Raw genomic sequence first — 26,252 nt, forward strand, 5'->3', positions numbered from 1 at the left:
CACTGAGAATGTAATTAATGCTACTAGATTATACACTTAAAAATGGCTAAAATGGAAAGTTTTCTTTTATATATATTTTATCACAAGAAAAAAAAGATAATCAACTGCTTAATGCAAATAGTAACAGTGTATTGTGAGGCTTACTACATATGTAGAAGTATAATATACAACAACAACAGCACAAAAAACAGGAGAAGCATTCTGTTTTAAGTTTCTTATGTTACACTTCAAGTGGAAAATTTTACTTGACGGTAGACTAGGGTAAGTTAATTGGGTAAGTTAAAGATGTATTTTATAAACCTCAGTGCAACTACTAAAGACAAAGTGAAACAAAAGAAAAGAGTACACCTGACAATGGAGATAAAATGGAACAATTAAAAAAAAAAAACACTATGAGTTCAAAAGAAGATAAAAAAAACAAAAATCAGATATGGTAAAAAGAAAAGAAAGAGCAATAGGGTAGACTTAACCCCAACCTTACTGATAATTATACTGAATGCAAATGACCTAAATATTCCATTTAAAGACACGTATTCTCAGACTGGATATTTAAAAAGCAAGATCATGGAGCCTCTACTTCTGCCTAGGATGTAGAAAGTCACAACATACCATCTCTCCTATCCTAAAAATTAGTAAAGACTGGATAATCTATAAAAACATGAACCCATGAGGAAACTGAGGCTACAAGAAAACCAAGTGATTTGAATTCCAAAGAACAGTAAAACCTCTCTTAGAAGACAGCAGACACTTTAGGTGATGAAAAACAAGACTGTAAAAGTGTCACACATCAAAACTCTAATACACTAATGATGGAAGTCCAAATTAGGACATGGTGCCACTTGGGAAAAAAGTCAGGAAAAAGACTGGGGAGTGAGCATGGACTAGCTATGCTAAAGATATACCCTTGGACTTCAAAACTCTGAAAATGGAAAATGAATGGTTCTCACCGTCCATAAAATCTATAATAGGCAAGCTGAAGTCCAAGCTGAATAAATGTATCAGGGTGAAGCATCTTCTTCTTGGTTAGCTTTTTGCCAAAAGATGTAAAGGCATACACCACAACCTGCAGATCAGATGCCTAACAAAAAAAATTAAATGGGAAAAGTGAAAAATCAGCCAAGAAGAACATCCCAAAGATAACCAAATCATCATTTGCATTAATCATTACATATAAAAAATTTAAAGGTATCAAAGCTATAATTTAAAATATTTTAATGTTGTTTGGGCACCTGAGCCCAGTCAGTTAAGCATCAGACTCTTGATTTCAGCCCAGGTCATGATAACAGGGTCGTGAGATCGAGCCCCATATCTGTCCGTGCTCAGTGGGGAGTCTGCTTGAGATTCTTATTCTGCCTTCTCCTTCTGCCACCACCAACCCCCCACCATGCTTGTGCTCTCGCTCTCTAAAATAAATAAATCTTTAAAAATAAATAAGTAAAATGTTTTATGTTATCATGCTTGGATGATAGCCAAAATTTTTATGTGGTAGTTAAAAGAAGAAGCATTAGTATCTAAGAAAGAAAAGTTAAAAATCTACCTGCTTGAGATATTGGGCTTTAGCTTGATTAATGTCGTTTAGTATTTTATCATCCACAGTGAAAACAAGCTCCTCTGGGAGTGATAGATCCCGTACTTTTTCTGAACCCTGAAAACAGAGAAAAGACTTAAAAATGTTAAATCAAAAGACTATTAAGGAAAAAAACTGGGGGCGCCTGGGTGGCTCAGTTGGTTAAGCGACTGCCTTCGGCTCAGGTCATGATCCTGGAGTCCCAGGATCGAGTCCCGCATCGGGCTCCCTGCTCGGCAGGGAGTCTGCTTCTCCCTCTAACCCTCTTCCCTCTCATGCTCTCTGTCTCTTATTCTCTCTGTCTCAAATAAATAAATAAAATCTTAAAAAAAAACACAAAAAAACAACAAAAAAAAACTGGGTGTCGGAGCCACTGCCGCCAAGTCTGACGCCCGCCCGCCGAACATGCACTCCCAATTCCTTTTGGTTCTAAGTCCAAAATGGCAACTCTCAAAGATCAGCTGATTCAAAATCTTCTTAAGGAAGAACATACCCCCCAGAATAAGATTACAGTTGTTGGGGTTGGTGCTGTTGGCATGGCTTGTGCCATCAGTATCTTAATGAAGGACTTGGCAGATGAACTTGCTCTTGATGTCATGGAAGACAAACTGAAGGGAGAGCTGATGGATCTCCAGCATGGCAGCCTTTTCCTTAGAACACCAAAAATTGTCTCTGGCAAAAATTATAATGTGACTGCAAACTCCAAGCTGGTTATTATCACAGCTGGGGCACATCAGCAAGAGGGAGAAAGCCGTCTCAATTTGGTCCAGCGTAATGTGAACATCTTTAAGTTCATCATTCCTAATATCGTACAATACAGCCCAAACTGCAAGTTGCTTGTCTTTTCCAATCCAGTGGATATCTTGACCTATGTGGCTTGGAAGATAAGTGGCTTTCCCAAAAACCGTGTTATTAGAAGCGGTTGCAATCTGGATTCAGCTTGGTTCCGTTACCTAATGGGGGAAAGACTGGGAGTTCACCCATTAAGCTGTCACGGGTGGGTCCTTGGGGAGCATGGAGACTCCAGTGTGCCTGTATGGAGTGGAGTGAACGTTGCTGGTGTCTCTCTGAAGAATCTGCACCCTGACTTAGGCACTGATGCAGATAAGGAACAGTGGAAAGAGGTTCACAAACAGGTGGTTGACAGTGCCTATGAGGTGATCAAACTGAAAGGCTACACTTCCTGGACCATTGGACTGTCTGTGGCAGATTTGGCAGAAAGTATAATGAAGAATCTTAGGCGGGTGCATCCAACTTCCCCCATGATTGAGGGTCTCTATGGAATTAAAGATGATGTCTTCCTTAGTGTTCCTTGCATCTTGGGACAGAATGGAATTTCAGATGTTGTGAAGGTGACTCTGACTCCTGAGGAGGAGGCCTGTTTGAAGAAGAGTGGAGACACACTTTGGGGTATCCAAAAGGAGCTGCAGTTTTAAAGTTTTATAATGTTCCACTTCACTGTCTAGACCACAACAGGATTTTAGTTGGAGGTTGTATGTATTGTCCTTACTATCTGATCTGTTACTCAAGTAATATTAAAATGGCCTAAGAAAAAAACATCCATTTCCTAAAGTTCCAAATAGGAATGGTTCACCAAACCCTGCAGCTGTATCCTGATGCTGGATGATACCTGGCTTTGTAGCCCTAAGTTGGTTAACGTAAGTTAGCCCCACCGTCTGCCAGTAATGCAGAGCTGCGGTTGCTCTTCACACCAGATGTGTGTTTACTGTGTGTTCTGTCACTTCTGGTTCCTTCCCCCAACACCCCACATGCCTAGTCCATCTTTTCCGGTCAGTCACGTCCTGGGATCCAATGTATAAATTCAGTATTGCATGTATTGTGCGTAACTGTTCTAAAGGATCTTATTTTCTGTACCATATATATCAGAATATAGTGTACATGGCCATATAATGTAAAAAGACAATGCAACCAACTATCCTAAGTGTCATACAAACTAAAATACCAAATAAATTTTGAACAGTGAAAAAAAAAAAATGTTTCATTTTTTCTAACATACCTTCCATCTTCCTTCATTCTCAAAAATCTTCTCATCAACATAATGGCTGATGTTTACCAAAGCCATTGCATCAAAAGGAGCATGCTAAAATGAAAATACACAAGATTTTGTATACTTTATGTCAACTTAAAACTTGACCCAATATTTTATTTTCAATTTCCCTCCCCTCCAATCTTAATACATACTAAAGTGCAGAATTCCAATGCTTCACCTAAAGACAAAGACACAGATATCCCGCAGCATAGTAAGTGACTGATGTATTTTATTTGCTGCAAAAGAACAAATACTTAAAGTTGGAAGCACCTAATTAGGGATCTTGAGGTAATGGGGAGGGGTATAAAGCATCCATGAACAATCTAGAGAAAATAACTGCTATTTAAATTGGAAATGAAAGCAGGTATATGTGTGCAGTGCTAAGATGTTCTGAAATTTTAAAAGCACTGTGCAACAAGCAAAGGAGGATGACAGACTTTCTGAAGGCTAAACTGAGCATTCATATGAACTTTATCGGTAAATACATAGGCCATCACTCCTAGGTGAGTATTAAGAAGCATAATCAGTTTGTGTTTCTGACTAGAAGAGTGTTCAGATGTGGCAGAAATAATTCTCAATGTTTAAGGAATGCTGGAAAGATGGTCTGAGTTACAGGAGTATTACAGGTTTGACAGCTATACTGAAACAAAGGAACTGGAGCTAATGAATTTTTCCATCATTTATTCTGGAAGACAAACTTTTTCCCTTTTTTCTCCATGTCCTTTGGCGACAATTACATCAGACAGCTTTTTTCCTCCATGTTACTGCTATCACTTTACATTAAACAGTTACCATTCATGAACTGAATGTGGCACTACCAGCCCTGGAGAGAAAGAAGGGAGGCTTAAGATATGGACTAGCATACTTGGGTCCACATTCAGAGGAGCAAATTAGGTGTCTTAAGTATCACCCTAACATTACAGAGTTCTATTGGCCTATCTCACAGCCCAGTGGAGCCTAGAAGTACAGTATGAATACTGTTACCAACTAGATAGCAGCCACAACATCAGGAAAGACTCTTGAGGGAGGTCAGAAGAAGATGCATGAGCAACTCACCCCATCTGTCCTTTGACATAATAATGAGACTCACAGGTCATTGACAAGCCTATTCTCTAACTGCATCTTACAATTTTACAAAGAATGTGCACAGATATCACGTATTGTTTCATTTGAGACAGTAAAATTAATTTCTAACTCTTTTACTGGACCCAGTAAGAAAGAGCAAAACTGAAGGACAAAAGTCTCTCTGTGGTAATTCTACCTACCCATCTCATGGTGGAAAACTAATCATTAATTTAAAGAAAAATGTTAGGAAATATGAAAACTTCATATGCTTTCCTGATGTTTTATTTGTTCATATAGTTTTTTTTTTTTATATGGAGACAATATGTATAACATACTTTTTAGGAATGAGGGCTTCAATCCTGTGTCCAAACTCTGCCATTTCCCAGTTGTGCAACTGTTGAAGTTACTTAATTCTTTAAGTAAACAGGCTCATCTATTAGTGGGGGTAATAATCATATAGTTGGTGTGAAAAATGATTTTAATAATGCTTATAAAGTGTTTCCTACAGAATGTGGACCACAGCAATAATCAGTAACTGCTGTTACTAATTTAACTGTTTATTACATGCTTCCTATGTGCCCTTCACAAAGCCAAATGATAAACCCTAGATGGGTAAGACAAAATAGTTGACCCCAGGATTTTAAATCTCAAGAGGGAAATGTAATTAACTACTACTGTAATCGCAAAGTACATATTTAAGCACCAGTGGAATAGAGCAGCAACATGGCATTGCATCTAGAACAGACCAACTTTTACAGTATACAGCTCACCCTTGAACAATGCTGACCTCCGATGCAATCAAAATCCACATATAACTTTTCACTCCCCAGAACTAACTTAATTACTAATTGCCTATTGTTGACCAGAACATAACATTTGCCAATAACAAAAACAGTCAATTAACATATTTTGTGTTATAAGTATTATGCACTGTATTCTTACAATAAAGACAGAGAAAACAAAATGTTATTAAGAAAATCATAAGGAAGAGAAAATACATTTATTGTACAGTACAGGAGTAGAATAAGGCACCACACATCTCCTCATCCCCACCCAAAGTTAGCAAAGCTACCCAGGAATGTGGGAAACTTCATTTTCAAGCAGAGTCCAGGGAAAGGCAGAGAACTGGGGAAGGCACAGCACTGTTATCCTTCTATCTATGTTGCTTTCTCCACCTGACCCCTCCACATGGTTCTAACTCAGTTTCTGCTTGTGAGAAATGCTGGCAAGCTGTTCCCTGAAGTAGTTCTCTGCCTTAGAGAACTTTCAGCACCTCAGACAGCGCTCCTTCCTGCCTTGGGCTTTACAGCCCGTATTACTTACTACCTAGTGCTATCCTGCCCCAAGTGTTCTCCTGGACCCCTGAGGGTGGAGGGGGGATGCAGATTATCATTCTGCAGTCCTTGGCCAACTGTGGACAATGACTGGTCTTGGCACCTCACTGAGAATCCCTCTCCAGAGCCGGTTCCTTCGCAACTTTTTATTCAAGATCTCAGGGAACCAAACTCTGCACAGGTAGTGGGGTGAGGAGTACCACAAGCAGGTGAGAGCCTGCTGTTTCAGCCTTCTCAGCATTTCTCCACCACCTTCCCTTTACTTTTAGTCATTTGGCAAATTCTACCCTATTTTACAATCAAAATATAAAATATGCATTTATTGAAAAAAATCCATGTATTTAAGTGGACCCACATAGTTCAAACCCATGTTGTTCAAAGGCCAACTATATACACTTCACTAATGATGTTTTACACAGGTTACAAGAGAAACCAACATGGGATTTTTAAAAGCAGATTATCTAGGGGAGATAATCAATTTTATAAATAAATGGGTGTTAATACATACACATAAAAGATGTCCATACACTTACTACAAGAAAGATCTCATTTGTGCTGAGATATGTGTTCATTATGGGACCAATATTCTTTATTTAGATAACAAAGATCATTAAAGTTATTTTCATCCTGAATTTGAGCAAATAGCAAGAGTTTAGTACTATTAGTAAAAATCAAAGTAGTGCAATGTGGTTTTTTTTGGGGGGCGGGTTGAGGGCTGGAAGTGAGGAAGGCAAGTAAAATGATGAGTTCTTGATGATGAGAACAACTGAATCTTATGTAACAATATAACATCCACTTTGAACAATATACAATGAAACAAAATTCTCAAAATAAAAATAATACGTAAAAACTAGAGAGGAATAACTGCTCCATCAACTGATGAATGGGTAAAGAAGATGTGGTATACATACACAATGGAGTATGACTCAGCCATAAAAAGGGAAAAAGTTCTGCCATTTGGAACAACATGGATGGAGCTAGAGAGTATTATGCTAAGCTAAATGAGTCAGAGAAAGACAAATACCATATGATTTCACTCATATGTGGAATTTAACAAGCAAAACAAATGAGCAAAGGGAACAGTAAAGAGAAAGACAAAGAAACAAGACTCTTAGCCAAAGAGAACAAACTGATGGTTATCAGAGGGGAGGTGGGTAGGGGTGAGCAAAAGAGGTGATGGGGATTAAGGAGTTCACTTGCAGTGATGAGCATCAGGTGATGTATGGAATTGTTGAATCACTATATTGTATACTTGAAACTAATATTACCCTGTGTGTTAACTGGAATTTAAACGAAGACTTAAAAAAAAAAAAAAAAGACTAACTGCAAGCTACCTATATAATAATGGTCAATGAAACTATTAAACTAGGGAAGAGAACATGCACAGGAGGGAAAAAGTGAGACTAACATTAAGGTCTGAATCAGTAGATAGGAAAAGACCATTAAGATGGAGGCAGAGTCGGAATACGTATGAGGAGGGTAACTGACTGTAGCAGACAGGTCGAAGAGACATAGAGGAAGATGCTAAGAAGTAGTTAGCTACTTTATAAGGATAGTTTTCCAGGAAATAGTGAGGATATAAACCAGACTGAGAAAGTCAAGAAGAATAAAAGAAAGAACCCAAGAGAAGAAAACTGAGGCAATTAACAAGAAATATTTTGTCAACAATGAACTCCAAGAGGAAAGACAAATCTTTAAAAGGACTCATAGCAACCTTTCACTCTGATGAGTTACTATAATAGACATCTAGTTTTATTACCTGCTCATCAACCACTTCACCTTCTTCTGAGATTTTCCTGTAGGCAACCACCACACATCTGTGATGTTTTGGATGAGAATGATTCTACCCCCTAGATTGCAAGGTTTAACATGTGACCCAGGCCAGATGAATAAGAGCACCTGACTCCTCAGAATGGGCACATGATAGACAAAGGCCAACAACAACCAGTGAGCATTATACCTAGGACTTGTGCTGGAACCACTGGGGGGAAGGAAGGGAGGGCGGCAGTGGTAAGCTGTCCATTTGCATAGGGAACACTAATCTATGAAAGGAGCTGTGAAGACATGAGATTGTGGATACAACAATCACATGGGACATTCTACCTGAAGATGAAGTCAAACATAGGAAAGTAGTGCCAAAAAATGGAGAGAGAGGGGCGCCTGGGTGGCTCAGTTGGTTAAGCGACTGCCTTCGGCTCAGGTCATGATCCTGGAGTCCCTGGGTCGAGTCCCGCATCGGGCTCCCTGCTCAGCGAGGAGTCTGCTTCTCCCTCTGACCCTCCCCCTCTCATGTGCTCTCTCTCATTCTCTCTCTCTCAAATAAATAAATAAAATCTTTAAAAAAAAAAAATGGAGAGAGAAATTTCTAATGAAAGCATTCGGCCACTGGAAGTCAGTCTTACCCAAACTTAGCTGTACTCCTATGCCAACGAATACCTTCTTAAACTAATGGCAGTATAATTTAGGTTTCTATCACTTAAAACTGAATAAATACTGATTAATACAACTGTTGAGCCCAGACCAACATGACAGGCCTTTTTAGTATTGTACAGTTGCTAAATGCTTCTGGAGGAAGGCCACCAAAAACAAACTACCTCATGCTACTTTATAGCCAATTATGTATTTTATAAAAGATCTTACAATGAGATTATAAGTGTATATTGCAACCTCTCATTTTTTAATTTTCTTGGTTCATAGACTTCTTGAATGTCCATCAGAAAATGGCAAGGTAGAGTTAATAAAGATGATCACAGGAGAATAAAAGAGAAACAAGTTTTTTCTTTTTTTATCAAGAAGGTAGGGCGCCTGGGTGGCTCAGTTGGTTAAGCGACTGCCTTCGGCTCAGGTCATGATCCTGGAGTCCCGGGATCGAGTCTTGCATTGGGCTCCCTGTTCAGCAGGGAGTCTGCTTCTCCTCTGACCCTCCTCCCTCTCATGCTCTCTGTCTCTCATTCTCTCTGTCTCAAATAAATAAATAAAATCTTAAAAAAAAAAAAATTAAAAAAAGGTAAAAAATGGGGGCGCCTGGGTGGCTCAGTCGGTTAAGCGTCTGCCTTCGGCTCAGGTCATGATCTCAGGGTCCTGGGATCGAGCCCTACATCGGGCTCCCTGCTCCGCGGGAAGCCTGCTTCTCCCTCTCCCACTCCCCCTGCTTATGTTCCCTCTCTCGCTGTGTCTCTCTCTGTCAAATAAATAAATAAAATCTTAAAAAAAAAAAGAAGGTAAAAAATGGTAGAAGCACCAGACACTTTAATATCTATAGTGTAAATAAATGTTCCAAAGAGCACGTGCCATTTTAGGAAAATAGTTAAATTACTGGGAAAATCTAGAAATATATCCACATATACTTCTCTGTGCAAAGAACACAGACATAATGCTATATCTTTTAAAGTAGGTTGTAATTCAGGCACCTGGGTGGCTCAGTCGGCTAAGCATCTGCCTTTGGCTCAGGTCACGATTCCAGGGTCCTGGGATGGAGTCCTGCATTGGGCTCCCTGCTCAGTGGGGAGTCTGCTTCTCCCTCTGCACCCCGCCCCCCGACTCATGTTCCCTCCCATCTTCTCCCTCTCTCTCTCGCAAAAATAAATAAAATCTTCAAAAAAAAAAAAATAGGTTATAATTCTCAATAAACAGGTAACAGTGCATTTTAAAGAGCTTCATAATTCTTTAAAATCCATAACTACATAAAATACATGCAAATTCCACTTTGCAGATACATACCAAACTATTAGCCATACTACAAATGAAAATAACTTGTCCTATACTCTTTCACTGAGAATTCATTAACTAAAACCTTTTAGTTATAATGCCACAGAGCTACAAAAGTATGTATTTATATGACCACAGAACAGCCTAGCTAGTTTATTGCCACTAAATTAACCTAAACAATTGAAAGGAAAAATAACTTCACTAAATTTACTTACATCACAACTACAGCCAAATACTCCATTGGAAAAGGAAATCAAGTTATAAGATTTGTCTCCCCAGCGTACAGTTGGATCTCCTGTAAGGGTCATTGTAGTTACCTAAAATAAATATTTTAAAATTAAGAGAATTTTAATATTAAGAGGGTTATAACTATTTATATCTTATATGTATGTGTATGTATATATATATTATATAAATGTACACACACACACATGCGTCACTTTTCCTCTTCAGGTAAGCCAAACTTAATAAAATGATAATAATTATACTCAAGAGATAATACTAATTCCAGCCATGTCTTTAAATATTTCTCAAAATCTCAAGAAATCCTACCAGAAAACAGAAAGCTGGTTCAATAGTCATGGGGGTTTAGAGAACTTACAAAGGAAAAGACAAAGCTTTTGCAACTTGAATAGTCTAAGAAGCTGTGGTAAGTTTAGTCATAGAGTCTGCTTATGAAGAAAATATTTTAATAATATTTAATAATATTTTACTTTGGTTTAATAATGTTTTAATACTAAATATTATTAAAATATCTTAAGAATTCATATCCCACTAAGCCTGTTTCTCACACACTCAATTTAGTATATCACAGTAAACATTCATTACAAAAGAAAGGACAAAAGAGAATACAAATATTAGAATCTACCACAGATACTATAAGTAATTACTATTTTGTGAAACTTCTGTTATGTGTGTATATGTATGTAGTGGGCTGCAATCTAAACACAAGTCTAACTAGATTCTAGCAGTAAAAGTTCAAACAACACTACATTAGAATATATTCTTCCTCAAGAAGTTTGGTAACTCTCCTACTAAAAAAATACAGCTAAGGTTATATAAAGGAAAGTTATTTCTACCTACAAGATTTTTCAATCCTGTATTACTTCTTTCATTTAATATTGATGAATGAATTATGAAATAATATAAGTGTTTTCAAAAGACTAAGCGACTTCTACAAATATGACTACTACCTTTTATTATTTCCCAGGAAATGATAATATTACCCAGGGTGGGTGGGGAAGGGGAAACAAAGTAAGGCCACATTTACTCTTAAACTCACTAAAGTCTGTTTGTCAATAAAACTAAACGCTAAAATAAATAACTTATAAGAGTGCTATAATTCTTAGGACCGACCCCATCAACTAAGGTGTCAAGACACACTGGTGTGGGTTACAGGAAGGTTCTCATGCCACCTTTGGCATGGTAAGTTCATTTAGCCCAGTGTCCTATGCAAATTTTCTGTACATGCAAACAACAGTCATACTTCTTTAAACAATGTTCAAGATATATCTAAATTACCTAAACAATGATGCCAGAATTTACGAAGGATTATTTATGTATAAGCTTCAATTTGGTACATATATATGACAGCTATGAAAAAATTTTAAGAGACTGCATGTAACAAATAATCTTCTCATCTTCTGTATACAGAAGAGTCTTCCAAAATAATTTGTGAGGAGAAACAGCAGAGCAAGACAGTTACGTACCTGAGAATAATCTTCTGGTGTTACATGTGGACTGCTATCCTCTATGGTATATACCAGTAAACTGCTCTGAATTTTTTCTAATATAGTCAAGTTCTCTGGATCAAGACTGATCAAATATTCTCGTGCCTAATGGGCAAAGAGTTAATGATTAAATGTTACAAATTAAGTATATCTAGAAAATCTCAAAATAGTTCATTAGGGAAAAGGTTCATTAAGGAAAGTGTAGAGCATTCCTAAGTCAAAATGGTATAAAGCAAAGAAGCAATTACTATTAATTTATATGGAAAAATGTTTGAACATTCCCGGGCCCAAAAAATAACCTCTCTTAGAGGCTTTACTGATAACACAGGACACATTTTGGTAGAGGATGTACAAATAAAGTGAGATACAGCACAGATGTTCATAGGCACAGATGTTCAAAGCTTGATGCTGAGATACTGAGGGTAGCTCCTGGGGAAGGAGCTTGGTGCTGCCACCCTTGCTGCTCAGGGAGCATGCAGTAAAAAAAAAGATGCTGAACACTATTTTTGCTTTTTGCCTTTTTTCACAAAAGCAAAAATCCTCTTTGGGTTTCTTTCAATGAGCAAAAACAAGTACTAATGTAGGTCCTTTGTTAAAAGTGAAGTGGCATAACACAAACTTACAAAACGTGGCGGATACCTTTAAAGTTAATAATGTTGTATTACATATTTGAAAATTGTTAATAGAATACATCTTTTTTAAAAAGATTTACTTATTTATTTATTTGAGGGAGAGTGAGCGAGAGAGAGAGCACGAGCCAGGGGAGGGACAGAGGGAGAGGTGGAAGCAGACTCCCACTGCTCTGAGCAGGGAGCCCCACGTGGGGCTCAATCCCAGAACCCTGGGATCATGACCTGAGCCACCCAGATGCCCCTAAAATACATCTTAAAAGTTCTCATCACAAGAAAAAAATTTGTAATCATATGAAATGATGGATGTTAACCAGATTTATTGTAATCATTCTGTAATATATATATATATACAAATATCTAATCATTATGCTGTACACCCGAAACTAATATAATTTTATGTCAAGTATACCTCAATTAAAAAAACAAAGAGGGGCGCTTGGGTGGCTCAGTTGGTTGAGTGTCCAACCCTTGATTTCGGCTCACGTCATGATCTCAGGGTCGTGGGATTGATCCCCGTATCGGGCTCTGTGTGGAGTCGGCTTGAGATGCTCTCTCTCCCTCTCCTGCCCCTCCACCTACTCATGCTCTTTCTCTCTCTAAAAAATAGATAAAATCTTAAAACAACGACAACAAAAGAAAACCATATAACCTTAGCCCATTGAGTTCGCTCCTCACTAGTCAATGCTGCTATCCCAGGTCCATCAGGTTCACTATGGCACTTCTTGTGAATGTATGTCAATTGCCTTAGAGAAGATTAAAAAAAGAGTATTTAAAAGAGCATAGGCAGGATTACTAGCTACTTTTAGCCTTTAATAGGTCATAATATTTATCAGTACTTATATGTTTTTATATTACCCAAAGAAAGGTATAATGATCTCAACAGCAATGGATTTATTTCCCACACCACATCTTTTTTTTAAAAAAATGAGTATATGGCCTATTAACACAAAAGTATATTAGACAATAATTTAAGTAAATAAATTGGCTGTTTGGCTAGTATTATTTATACTTTCAAAATGTACTTGTACTTCTGGTGTCCAAGTAAAAATACCCCTTACAATAAATACCCCTTACAATAGAGAGCTTGAAAAATATTCTGGTAAATAATATTATAAATATTATGCATATCTTATCTAACTAAAAACTATGTGCCTATATATTTAACAAAGGAATTACACTATATCTGATTAATATTTGTGTGTAACCCCAAAAACAGAAGTACTATGTAGTCAGTTTTAAATGTTTTCACATTTGCTGTTGTTACTTATAATTGTTATATTTTAAAGACTCCATTTGATAAAGACAAAGCATTTTCTCCCAAAGTACTCTATTCTCCCAGTCTGATGAGTTTCATGTATCTTTAAACATATGACAGGTAAATAACAGGGTTCTTCAACAAAGACATACATTTTCATCAGACAAAAATCCACAGGTTTCACAAAGACAACAAAAGCACAGACAACATAAGTAAAAATAGACAAATGGGATGACATCAAACCAAAAGTTTCTACCCAGTTAACAACAAAATTAAAAGGCAACCTACAAATTATGAGAAAGTATTCACAAGCCATTTATCTGATAAGAATATCTAAAATATTTAAGGAACCCCTACAACTCAATAGCAAAAAAACACAAATAATCTGATTAAGAAATAGGCAAAGGAACTAAACAGACATTTCTTCAAAGAAGACATAAAAATGGCCAGCAAATACATGAAAAAGTACTCAATATGACTAATCATCAGGGAAATGTAAATCAAAACCACAACGATATATCACCTCACAGCTATCTGGATGATTATTACCAGAAAGATAAGAAATAAGTGCTGGTGAGGCTGTGGAGAAAAGAACTCCTGAGCACTGTTGAGGGGAGTGTAAACTGATGCAGCCACTATAGAAAACAGTATGGAGGTTCCTCAAGAAATTAAACACAGAATTACTTTATGATCCTGCAATCCCAATTCTGGATATATATCCAAAGGAATTGAAATCAGGACCTTGAAGAGACATCTGCACTCCCATGTTCACCGCAGCATTATTCACAATAGCCAAGAGGTGGAAGCAACTTAACTATCTGTTGACAGATGAATGGGTAAACAAAGTGTACTAAAGATACAAACACACACACACACACACACACACACACACACTGGAATACTATTCACCCTTAAAAAAGAAGGAAATCTTCACAGCTATTCGGATGGTTATTATCAGAAAGAGAACGGGAAATTAGGAAAGAGTTAACTTTGTGGTGATACATGAATAGAGATATAAAGCATGAGAAAGAATGCTTGCTTATTCAAAAGGTGGCCAAGGCAGAAAGGGCATTCCAAATAGAAAGCATGAGGACATGCAAAGATTACAGATAATCTAGTGTGCTTTAAGAATTGCTAACTCAGAGGACTTTCCAAGATGGTGTAGGAGTAGGAGACCTTAGTTTGGTCTGGTCCCTGGAATTCAGCTAGATAGCTATCAAATCATTCCATACACCTGTAAACTTGACTGGAGCTCTAAGAAAAGAATTGCTGCAATTCTACAAATAGAAAAGCGACCACTTTCTGTGAGGCAGGAGGTGTGAAGAATTGAATCTAAGGAGATATATAGGAAGATAAACCATGGGAGGAGGAAGACGCCATCAGCAGGCACCAGAAAGTGATACAGCAGCAGAGCACAAAATCAGAACTTTTAGAAGTCTGCTCTGGTGAGGGCACCCAGGTGGCGAAGCAAGGTGGAATCCTAGGTGGGAGAGTGTGGTCTCGGGATCCCCGGGGTCACAGGAAGACCGGGGGTGCCTGAGTGCAGCAGAGTTTCCAGGTATCGGAGCGGGGAAGCTGGCTATAATCAGCTAGCCCAGGAGTGGGCTTTCAGCTCAGGGTTGCCATAAACCATGAATCATGGCATGAAAAAGTGCCACATCATTTGGCATTAGGGAAATACAAATCAAAACTACAATGAGATACCACCTCACATCAGTCAGAATGGCTAAAATTAACAAGTTAGGAAATAAGAGATGTTGGTGGGGATGCGGAGAAAGGGGAACCCTCCTACACTGTTGGTGGGAATGCAAGCTGGTGCAGCCACTCTAAAAAATAGTATGGAGGTTCCTCAAAAAGTTGAAAACAGAGCTACCCTATGACCCAGCAATTGCACTACCAGGGATTTACCCCAAAGATACAAATGTAGTGATCCAAAGGGGCACCTGCACCCCCATGTTTATAGCAGCAATGTCCACAATAGGAAAACTATGGAAAGAGTCCAGATGTCCATCAACAGATGAGTGGATAAAGAAGATATGGAATATATATACAATGGAATATTACTCAGCCATCTAAAAAAAATGAAACCTTGCCATTTGCAACAACATGGATTGAACTAGAGAGTATTATGCTAAATGAAATAAGTCAATCAGAGAAAGACAATTATCATATGATCTCACTCATATGTGGAATTTAAAAAACAGAACAGGATCACAGGGGAAGAGAGAAAAATAAAACAAGATGAAATCAGAGAGGGAGACAAACCATAAAAGACTCTTAATCATAGGAAACAAACTGAAGGTTGCTAGAGGGGAGGTGGGAGGAGGGATGGAGTAACTGGGTGATGAGCATTAAGGAGGGCATGTGATGTAATGAGCACTGGGTGTTATATAAGACTGATGAATCACTGAACTCTACCTCTGAAACTAATAATACACTAAATGTTAATTAACGGAATTTAAATTTAAAAAACAAATAAATAAAACTTTGTTCATACCCTCAAAAAATAAAAGTTTTTAAGCTAAGGAAATCAGTTTTATAAATAAAATATTAGATAATGATAGAAATTATAACGAAATTACATACATCTGAAATATTCCATTTTTTTCTCTAAATAGGTAATTATAACACCATATTGTATCTGTCTGCTGTAGCATTTTTTTGTTAAGATTTTATTTATTTGTTAGACAGAGAGTGCGAGAGAGCACAAGCAGGGGAAGTGGAAGGCGGAGAGAGGGAGAGGCAGGCTCCTCGAGGAGCAGGGAGCCCAAATGTGGGGCTTAATCCCAGGACCCTGGGATCATGACCCGAGCCGAAGGCAGAGGCTTAACCAAATGAGCCACCCAGGTGCCCCTGTCTGCTGTAGAATTTGTCAATCTTTTGACTTTTTCAAGAAAAATGAAGGAACAGTTTGCACAATGGGAGGCAAATGTCAGATCTCTTTTCTGTCACTGTCATATAAATTTGTATTTCTGTTAAGTTATATGAATGAATAACACATAAAACATTAAATGAGATATTGTTTAAATTGTTTTGACTTTAAGCAGCTGAAGTAACATTATGTTACTGCCTCCTGTAAAAAAAAAAAAAAGAAAGAAATGCTAACACAGAAATGTGATAGGAGTATAAGATGCACGAGAAAGAAGAGGAGGACACAAGGCTGAAAAGACAGGCAAAGGTCAAATTAGACCACTGCTAAGAAACTGGGACTTTATTCTAGACCACAAAGAACCATTCAAGAATTTTAACCAAAGGTGAGATAACCATCAAATTTATATTTTAAAGCCACAGACTGATAATCATAGACTATGTATTTAAATACATACTAGATATAAAAAAATACATTCTTTTTTTTACAAATCTTTATGTTTATATAAATTCATTACAACAGATATGGAAGGATAGAATATACCAAACTAGTAAGAGTGATTAATTCTGGGGCAAGAAATGGAAATTGTATTATTTGCAATGTTTTCCTTTTTCTCCAAGTAGAATACATTCATATACATCTAGTAAAAGTAAAAATTAATTAAAACTAGAAATAAAATAAGGGCACCTGGGTGGCTCAGTCAGTTAAGCGTCTGCCTTCAACTCAGGTCATGATCCCAGGGTCTCGGCATCAAGCCCCGCATCAGGCTCCCTGCTCAGAGGGGAGCGTGCTTCTCCCTCTGCCCCTCCCCCTGCTCATGCTTTCTCGCTTGCTCGCTTGCTCTCAGATAAATAAAATCTTTTAAAAAATAAAATAATAAGGGGACTAGGAAAGATGGCAGAGGAGTAGGGGACCCTATTTCAACTGGTCCCAAGAATTGAGCTGGATATCTACCAGACCACTCTGAGCACCCACGAAACCAGCCTGAGATATAAGAAGATCTGGATCTCTACAAACAGAATATCACAGGTAGTTGGTTTTGAGGTATGAAGCAGGGAGCCGTGATTCTGCAGGCAGATATCGGAGGATAAATGGCAGCAGGAGGGTGCCTGGCTGTGGGGATACTACACCGCCGGTGAGCCACAGCCTCGCTCGCTGGGGATGGGCACAGACTCGCAGACCGGTAGCAGCGGGGAAAGGACTTTAGGGCAGCCCCCGCGGCAGAAACCCGGAGTGGCGGGGTCGCGCAGGCGAACTGCAGCCCCCGGGATGGAAACCCGGAGCGACGGGGTTGCACAAGGGAACTGGGAGCGGCTGGTGGTTTTAGAAGCACAAAGGGCAGAGACGTGGTCCATCTGACCTGGAGGCAGGACTGGGAGCACTGCGGAGGAGCGCACAACCCAGGACACTGCAGTTTATAGCAGCACGGACAGAAACGGAGACGGTGTGGCCTGGAGAGCTCACTGAAGAACAGACTGCGATCTTTCTGCTCTGAGGCAGAGGGTTGTAAATGGTCTCTTCTGCTCTGACTCGTGGAAGAGACGTGGAAAGCCACCAGGGAAAGCCGCCAGAGAACAAAAGCCCCAAAAACTGATTCCTGCTGAGCCCATCCCCTGCCACAGGGGCGCAGGGCAACTCCACCCAGACAGGGTTGCCTGAGTAATAGCACAGCAGGCCCCTCCCCCAGAAGACAGGCTGGGAAAACAAGAGGCCAGCTAAGGTCCCAAGAAAACAGGTGCATCTTGCTTGGGTTCTGGTCAATAATTTGGACTCTATACATTCCCTCAAACACCCATCAACAGAATGACTAGGAGGAGGAGCCCCCAAAATAGAAAAGACTCAGTGATTATGACTTATGCTGCAGATTTACAAAGGGATGCAGATATAACCAAGATGTCGGAGATGGAATTCAGGCTAGCAATTGTGAAGACAATGGCTAGAATGGAGAAATCAATTAATGGCAACATAGAGTCTCTAAGGGCAGAAATAAAAGGTGAATTGGCAGACCTGAAAAATGCTATCAATGAGATCCAATCCAATCTAGATAATCTAACAGCTAGGGTAACTGAGGCAGAAGAGAGAATAAGCGACCTGGAAGACAATATAATAGATAAAAAGGGAAAAGAGGAGGCCAGGGAAAAACAACTCAGAATCCATGAAAATAGAATTGGAGAAATAAGTGACACCATGAGGCGTTCCAATGTCAGAATAATTGGAATCCCGGAGGGAGTGGAGAGAGAGAGAGGACTAGAAGATATATTTGAACAAATCGTAGCTGAGAACTTCCCTAACCTGGGGATTGAAACAAACATTCGCCTCCTAGAGGGAGAGAGGACCCCTCCCAAGATCAAGGAAAACAGGCCAACACCCCAACCTGTAATAGTAAAACTTGCAAATCTTAGAACTAAGGAAACCATCTTAAGGGCAATTAGGGGGAACTGATTCCTTACATACAGAGGGAGGAACATCAGAATAACGTCAGACCTATCCACAGAGACCTGGCAAGCCAGAAAGGCCTGGCAAGACATATTCAGGGTACTAAACGAGAAGAACATGCAGCCAAGAATACTTTATCTGGCAAGGCTGTCATTTAGAATGGATGGAGAGATGCAGAGCTTCCACGACTGGCAGAAACTGAAAGAATATGTGACCACTAAGCCGGCCCTGCAAGAAATTTTAAGGGGGGTTCTATAAAAGGAGAAAGACCCCAAGAGTGATATATAACAGAAATTTACAGGGACAATTTATAAAAACAACGTCTTCACAGGCAACATGATGACAATTAATTCATATCTTTCAATAATCACTCTCAACATGAATGGCCTAAAAGCCCCCATAGAACGGCACAGGGTTGCAGATTAGATAAAAAGACAGGACCCGTCCATATGCTGTCTACAAGAGACTCATTTTGAACCTAAAGATACATCCAGACTGAAAGTGAAGGGATGGAGATCCATCTTCCATGCCAGCGGACCTCAAAAGAAAGCTGGGGTAGCAATTCTTATATCAGACAAATTAGATTTTAAACTAAAGTCTGTAGTTAGAGACACAGAAGGACACTATATCATTCTTAAAGGGTCTATCCAACAAGATGATCTAACAATTATAAATATCTATGCTCCCAACATGGGAGCAGCCATCTACATAAGCCAACTGTTAACCAAAATAAAGAGTCATATTAATAACAATACATTAATTGTAGGAGACCTCAATACTCCACTCTCAGCAATGGACAGATCATCTAAGCAGAAAATCAACAAGGAAACAAGAGCTTTGAATGATACACTAGATCAGATGGACCTCATAGATATTTACAGAACATTCCACCCTAAAACAACAGAATACTCATTCTTCTCGAGCGCACATGGAACTTTCGCCAGAATAGACCACATACTGAGTTACAAATCAGGTCTCAACTGATACCAAAAGATTGAGATTATTCCCTGCCTATTCTCAGACCACAATGCTTTAACACTGGAACTCAATCACAAGAAAAAATTTGGCAGAAATTCAAACCCTTGGAAGCTAAAGACCACTCTGCTCAAGAATGTTTGGGTCAACCAGGAAATCAAAGAAGAACTTAAACAATTCATGGAAATCAATGAGAAGGAAAACACATCGGTCCAAAACCTATGGGATACTGCAAAGGCGGTAAGGGGGAAATACATAGCCATCCAGGCCTCACTCAAAAAAATAGAAAAATCCCAAATTCACCAACTAACTCTACACCTTAAAGAACTAGAGAAAAAGCAACAAACGATGCCTAAGCCACGCATTAGAAGAGAAAATATTAAAATTAAAGCAGATCAATGAATTAGAAACCAGAAACATAGTAGATCAGATCAACAAAACTAGAAGTTGGTTCTTTGAAAGAATTAATAAGATTGATAAACCACTGGCCAGACTTATCCAAAAGAAAAGAGAAAGGACCCAAATTAATAAAATTATGAATGAAAGGGGAGAGATCATGACTAACACCAAGGAAATAGAAACAATTATTAGAAATTATTATCAACAACTATACGCCAATAAACTGAACAATCTGGATGAAATGGAGGCCTTCCTGGAAACCTACAAGCTGCCAAGACTGAAACAGGAAGAAATTGACAACCTGAATAGGCCAATAACCAGTAAGGAGACTGAAGCAGTGATCAAAACCTCTCAAAAAACAAGAGTCCAGGGCCTGATGGAATCCCTGGGGAATTCTACCAAACATTCAAAGTAGAAATAATACCTATTCTACTGAAGCTGTTTCAAAAAATAGAAACAGAAGGAAAACTTCTAAACTCATTCTATGAGGCCAGCATTACCTTAATCCCCAAACCAGGCAAAGACCCCATCAAACAGGAGAATTTCAGACCGATATCCCTGATGAATACAGATTCCAAAATCCTCAACAAAATCCTAGCTAATAGGATCCAAAATACATTAAAAGGATCATCCACCACAACCAAGTGGGATTTATCCCAGGGATGCAAGGGTGGTTCAACATTCGCAAATCAATCAATGTGATAGACCACATTAATAAGAGGAGGGGGAAGAACCATATGGTCCTCTCAATTGATGCAGAAAAAGCATTTAACAAAATACAACATCCTTTCCTGATTAAAACTCTTCAGAGTATAGGGATAGAGGAAACATTCCTCAAGCTCATAAAATCCATCTATGAAAAACCCACAGTGAATATCATCCTCAATGGGGAAAAGCTGAGAGCCTTTCCCTTAAGATCAGGAACACGTCATGATGCCCACTCTCGCCACTATTGTTCAACATAGTACAAGAAGTCCTAGCAACAGCAATCAGACAACAAAAAGAAATAAAAGGTATTCAAATTGGCAAAGAAGTCAAACTCTCTCTTTTCGCAGACAACATGATACTTTATGTGGAAAACCCAAAAGACTCCACCCCCAAATTACTAGGACACATACAGCAATTCAGTAATGTGGCAGAATACAAAATCAATGCACAGAAATCAGTTGCTTTCTTATACACTAACAACGCAACTGTAGAAAGAGAAATTAGAGAAACGATTCCATTTACAATAGCACTAAAAACCGTAAGATACCTCAGAATAAACCTAACCAAAGAGGTAAAGGATCTATACTCTAGGAACTACAGAACACTCATGAAAGAAATTGAAGAAGACACAAAAAGATGGAAAAATATTCCATGCTCATGGATCGGAAGAATAAACATTGTTAAAATGTCTATGCTACCCAGAGCAATCTATACCTTCAACGCCATCCTGATCAAAATTCCAATGACATTTTTCAAAGTGCTGGAACAAAGAATCCTAAAATTTGTATGGAATCAGAAAAGACCCTGAATCGCCAAGGACATGTTGAAAAAGAAAACAAAGCTGGGGGCATCACGTTGCCTGATTTCAAGCTATATTACAAAGCTGTGATCACCAAGACAGCATGGTACTGGCACAAAAACAGACATACAGGCCAATGGAACAGAATAGAGAACCCAGATATGGACCCTCAACTCTATGGTCAAATAATCTTTGATAAAGCAGGAAAAAACATGCAATGGAAAAAAGACAGTCTCTTCAATAAATGGTGCTGGGAAAATTGGACAGCTATATAGAGAAGAATGAAACTCGACCATTCCTAACACCATACAAAAAGATAAACTCAAAGTGGATGAAAGACCTCAATGTGAGACGGGAATCCATCAAAATCCTAGAGGAGAACATAGGCAGTAACCTCTTTGACATCAGCCACAGCAACTTCTTTCAAGATATATCTCCAAAGGCTAGTGAAGCAAAAGCAAAAATGAACTTTTGGGACTTCATCAAGATAAAAAGCTTCTGCACAGCAAAGGAAACAGTCAACAAAACAAAGAGGCAACCCACAGAATGGGAGAAGATATTTGCAAATGACACTACTGACAAAGCGCTGATTTCCAAGATCTATAAAGAACTTTTCAAACTCAACACCCAAAAAACAAGTAAGGCAAGAAATGGGCAGAAGACATGAACAGACACTTCTCCAAAGAAGACATACAAATGGCTAACAGACACATGAAAAAATGTTCATCATCATTAGCCATCAGGGAAATTCAAATCAAAACCACATTGAGATACCACCTTACACCAGTCAGAATGGCAAAAATTGACAAGGTAAGAAACAACAAATGTTGGAGAGGTTGTGGAGAAAGGGGAACCCTCTTACACTGTTGGTGGGAATGCAAGTTGGTACAGCCACTTTGGAAAACAGTGTGGAGGTGCCTCAAAATTTAAAAATAGAGCTACCCTATGACCCAGCAATTGCACTCCTGGGTATTTACCACAAAGACACAGAGGTAGTGAAAAGAAGGGCCATATGCACCCCAATGTTCATAGCAGCAATGTCCACAATAGCCAAACTGTGGAAAGAGCCAAGATGCCCTTCAACAGATGAATGGATAAAGATGTGGTCCATATATACAATGGAATATTAGTCAGCCATCAGAAAGGATGAATACTCAACTTTTACATCAACATGGATGGGACTGGAGGAGATTATGCTAAGTGAAGTAAGTCAAGCAGAGAAAGTCAATTATCATATGGTTTCACTTATATGTGGAACATAAGGAATAGCTTGGAGGACACTAGGAGAAGGAAGGGAAAAATGAGGGGGGTGGAATTGGAGGGAGAGATGAACCATGAGAGACTATGGACTCTGAGAAACAAACAGGGTTTTAGAGGGGAGGGGAGTGGGGGGATTGGTTAGCCCGGTGATGGGTATTAAATAGGAGGGCACGTACTGCATGGAGCACTGGGTGTTATATGAAAACAATGGATCGTGGATCACCATATCAAAAACTAATGATGTATTTATTGTATGGTGACTAACATAACATAATAAAATTTAAAAAAATAAATAAAAATAAAATAATAAAATGAAATGAAATAAAAATAGACTTCTTAAAAATCAGCATACATAAAATTCTTATTTTTTAGCTCATTCTCACCTTATGAAAAAGGAAATTCTGAACATTTTTTTTTTTAACTCAAGCAAAGGCTTAACACCTCAAGACTCAAGAAAGTAGTTTGAAAACCTGTAAATCTCTGGGGGGGTGATCAAACATCCTTCATGTATTACATCAAAGACAAAAACTCGGCCTCGACAAAGCACTGCAATGTGAGTTGGGGAATGTCCTTCATTCTCTGGAAAAAGAAACAGAAACACAAACTCAATCTCTCAAAGTTAAACAAGAGTTAAACTGCATATTTACATCCAATAGAAGAAAACAATCCTTGCTCCAATACTTGACATATACTCATCAAATATATCCTATGAACAATAAGGTGATAGACTTTCAATTATGATATAAATATACACTGTTGAAAACTGTCCATGTGAAACATCCAAAATCCATGGAGTTTCAAGTATTTGTATATCTTGAGACTCCTATAAATCCCAAGCTACTGCAGGGCTTTCTTATTTATTCATGGATAGCAATGACAAGGGGAAAAGGATAGCAAGGAATCCTGGAGAAGAGCTTTTTGAATTACTAAGTTTCTCTTTGGGTTTATTTCAATGTTGACTGTTCATGAGATAATTTAACTGTAGTAATATATAGCGATGGTTTCTAAATAAAATAGTTTTCATTTGAGGGGCACCTGGGTTGCTCAGTCGGTTAAGAGGCTGCCTTCGGCTCAGGTCATGATCCCAGGGTCCTGGGATGGAGCCCTGCATCAGGCTCCCTGCTCAGCGGAGAGCCTGCTTCTCCTTCTCCCTCTGCCTGCCACTCTGCCTACTTGTGCTCTCTATCTCTCTGTCAAATAAATAAAATCTTTAAAAAAAAAAAAAGTAGTTTTCAGTTGAGAAAGGGCACTGTTTGCCTGAGTGGCAAGGAGAATGAGTGGCAAGGAAATCTAGTTTTACTTAAGGCTCTAATGATACCTGGTAAGCCACTGGTAACTTATTCTATGATTCTTTGGGTATGCCTTAACTCCCCAAGAACTACTACTTTGCTGCAAATCTCAGACTATTCTGATTTAGCCTCATTTTTCAATTATTATTTCCTTTAACAAAGGGCTTCCTATATGATCCCTGCTCCTTCCCTCTAAGAAAAAAGAAAAAGAGAAGACATATACTACCAATGGAAGGAAATTTACTGGTTGATAGTACATACAAGGAACTGTGGTAAATGCTTTGCACACATTATCTCATAAAATCCATCAACTATGAGGAAACATCATCTCCTGACAGCACTTTTTTTCTCTAATATCCTATCTCCTCAAGTCCTAGGAGGTGAGGTATGTATTTTCCTTGTCTTTCATGGCTATTTCCAAAACATCTCTTCTCTTTCTCCTTCAAAAACCTCCGTATCTTTTTACATTTAATACTACTACTTTTTTTTTTTTTTTTTTTGCTGTCATTTACTGACCAGGTCTTAACAGGTCTGGGGACGAAGTCTGAAATGTGTCTTAGTAGGCTAAAATGAAAGTGTTAGCATGTCTGTGTCCCTTCTGGAGGCTCTAGGGCAGAATCAATTTCCTTCACTTTTCCAGCTTCTAGAGGCTACCGACAGTCCTGAACTCAGGACTCTCCTCTTCCATTCGAAAGCCATCGAGGGAGGTTCATGACTTTCCATCAATTTGCTGCCATTAATTTGGTTCTCTCTATGCCTCTCTCTTCACTTATAAGAACTCTCGTGATTACATTGTACCCATATGAATAACCCAGAATAATCTTCCCATGTTTAGGTCAACTGATTAACAGCCTTAATTTCATCTGCAACCTTAACGGCCCTTTACCATGTAACCTAAAACATTCAATAGGTTCCAAGGATCAGAAAGCGAACATCTCTGGGGGGTGGGGAGGCATTATTTCGCCTAACAGATAGGCTAGTAAATTTAGTGATGGAAAGAATGCTTTACATTTGTTGAGAATAAGAGTTCATTACCTGAGAATAAGCAAGGAGAAAGGCATGAAACTATCTCTGGAAGTGAAAGAATAACATAATATGGCAAGGTCATGCTGTGGATCCATTTGAGGTTTGAGAAAATTAAATGAGGTTTTCTGGTTTTCTCAGGCCAAGTAAAATTGCTAGGGTAGGTATCTTTAATGTGTAGAGGCAAGACAGAAGATGAAAATTAAACCATGATGAGCTGTGGGTAGAGTGATGAGGGAGCAAGTGGGCAAAGATTTGAATGTGTATGCGAAGGAGTGATTACAGTGAAGAAGCACAGAAAGAAGTACAGATTGGGGGTGGAGGAGGGAGGAATGGAACTGTGAAGAACTGTAGCAAAACTCAATTTAAGTCACAGTGTGGTCAAAGAAATAGCTAAGGTAGACTACTAAAGGAAGTGAGTTATGCAGAGAAGGTGGAGATCAGAATGAGATGCTTATAATTTCTATGTTAGAGGACATGGAGTTTTTTATAATAACAAGTTCTAGGGCATGACCACAGGAGTGTGTGGTTGCTTGAGAAGGAGTGGAGGTACAGATTACTAGAGGAAAAAAGTGAAGGAAAGGAGAGGTCATGGGTCATCTACAATGGAAGCTAAAGTCATCAAGAATGTGAATGGGGGGGGCGGAGCAAGATGGCGGAGGAGTAGGAGACCTGGATTTCGTCTCCTCTCAGGAATTCAGCTGGATAGGGATCAAACCATTCTGAACACCTACAAACCCAACAGGAGATCAAAGAAAAGAAGAGCAACAACTTTCTGAACAGAAAAGCGACCACTTTCTGGAAGGTAGGACGTGCGGAGAAGTGAATCCGAGGCGATATTCGGGAGGATAGTCGGCGGGGGAGGGGCCTCCGTCGGCCGCTTCTGGCAAGTGATAGAGCCGCGGAGCACAAAATCGGAACTTTTAAAAGTCTGCTCCGCCGAGGGACGTCACTCTGGTGGCTAAGCGGGGGGTGGAACCCTCCGGGACAGTGTGGTCTCAGGACCCTCGGGGTCACAGAAAGACCGGGGGTGCCTGAGGGCGGCAGAGCTCCCAGGTATCGGAGCGGGGAAGCCGGCTGCAGAGGCGGAGCCCAGGCATGGGCTCTCAGCTCGGGGTTGACATAAACCGTGATCCGCGACACAGCCGGGCCA

General features: G+C 39.1%; 2 protein-coding genes across 4 annotated transcripts in view; one reads left to right on the forward strand and one right to left on the reverse strand.

Moving 5' to 3' along the window:
• The window catches only part of CROT (carnitine O-octanoyltransferase), a 58,259-nt gene that overhangs the window by 11,680 nt on the left and 20,327 nt on the right, over nt 1-26,252 (reverse strand). For both annotated transcript variants that reach the window (XM_064575333.1, XM_064575334.1), the window contains exons 7-13: nt 23,258-23,366; nt 12,736-12,829; nt 11,434-11,559; nt 9,940-10,041; nt 3,585-3,668; nt 1,538-1,645; nt 948-1,078 (exon numbers count right to left, since the gene is read on the reverse strand). In XM_064575333.1, coding sequence (XP_064431403.1) covers nt 948-1,078; nt 1,538-1,645; nt 3,585-3,668; nt 9,940-10,041; nt 11,434-11,559; nt 12,736-12,829; nt 23,258-23,366 — 754 coding nt within the window. The remainder of the gene's footprint in view (nt 1-947; nt 1,079-1,537; nt 1,646-3,584; nt 3,669-9,939; nt 10,042-11,433; nt 11,560-12,735; nt 12,830-23,257; nt 23,367-26,252) is intronic.
• On the forward strand, nt 1,959-3,131 carry LOC123835615 (L-lactate dehydrogenase A chain-like). 2 transcript variants are annotated; one of them, XM_064575335.1, is made up of 2 exons: nt 1,959-2,691; nt 2,961-3,131. In XM_064575335.1, the coding sequence occupies exons 1-2, from the start codon at nt 2,008-2,010 to the stop codon at nt 3,114-3,116; spliced, it is 840 nt and encodes a 279-aa protein (XP_064431405.1). In that variant the 5' UTR covers nt 1,959-2,007; the 3' UTR covers nt 3,117-3,131. The 2 variants fall into 2 exon arrangements, with proteins under 2 accessions (XP_064431405.1, XP_045720737.1); XM_045864781.2 differs by having other exon boundaries at nt 1,959-3,042.

This window comes from Mirounga angustirostris, unplaced genomic scaffold, assembly GCF_029215605.1.
Source record: "Mirounga angustirostris isolate CCGP_5_RB_7025 unplaced genomic scaffold, mMirAng1.0.hap1 SCAF_12, whole genome shotgun sequence".
Lineage (NCBI taxonomy): Eukaryota > Metazoa > Chordata > Mammalia > Carnivora > Phocidae > Mirounga > Mirounga angustirostris.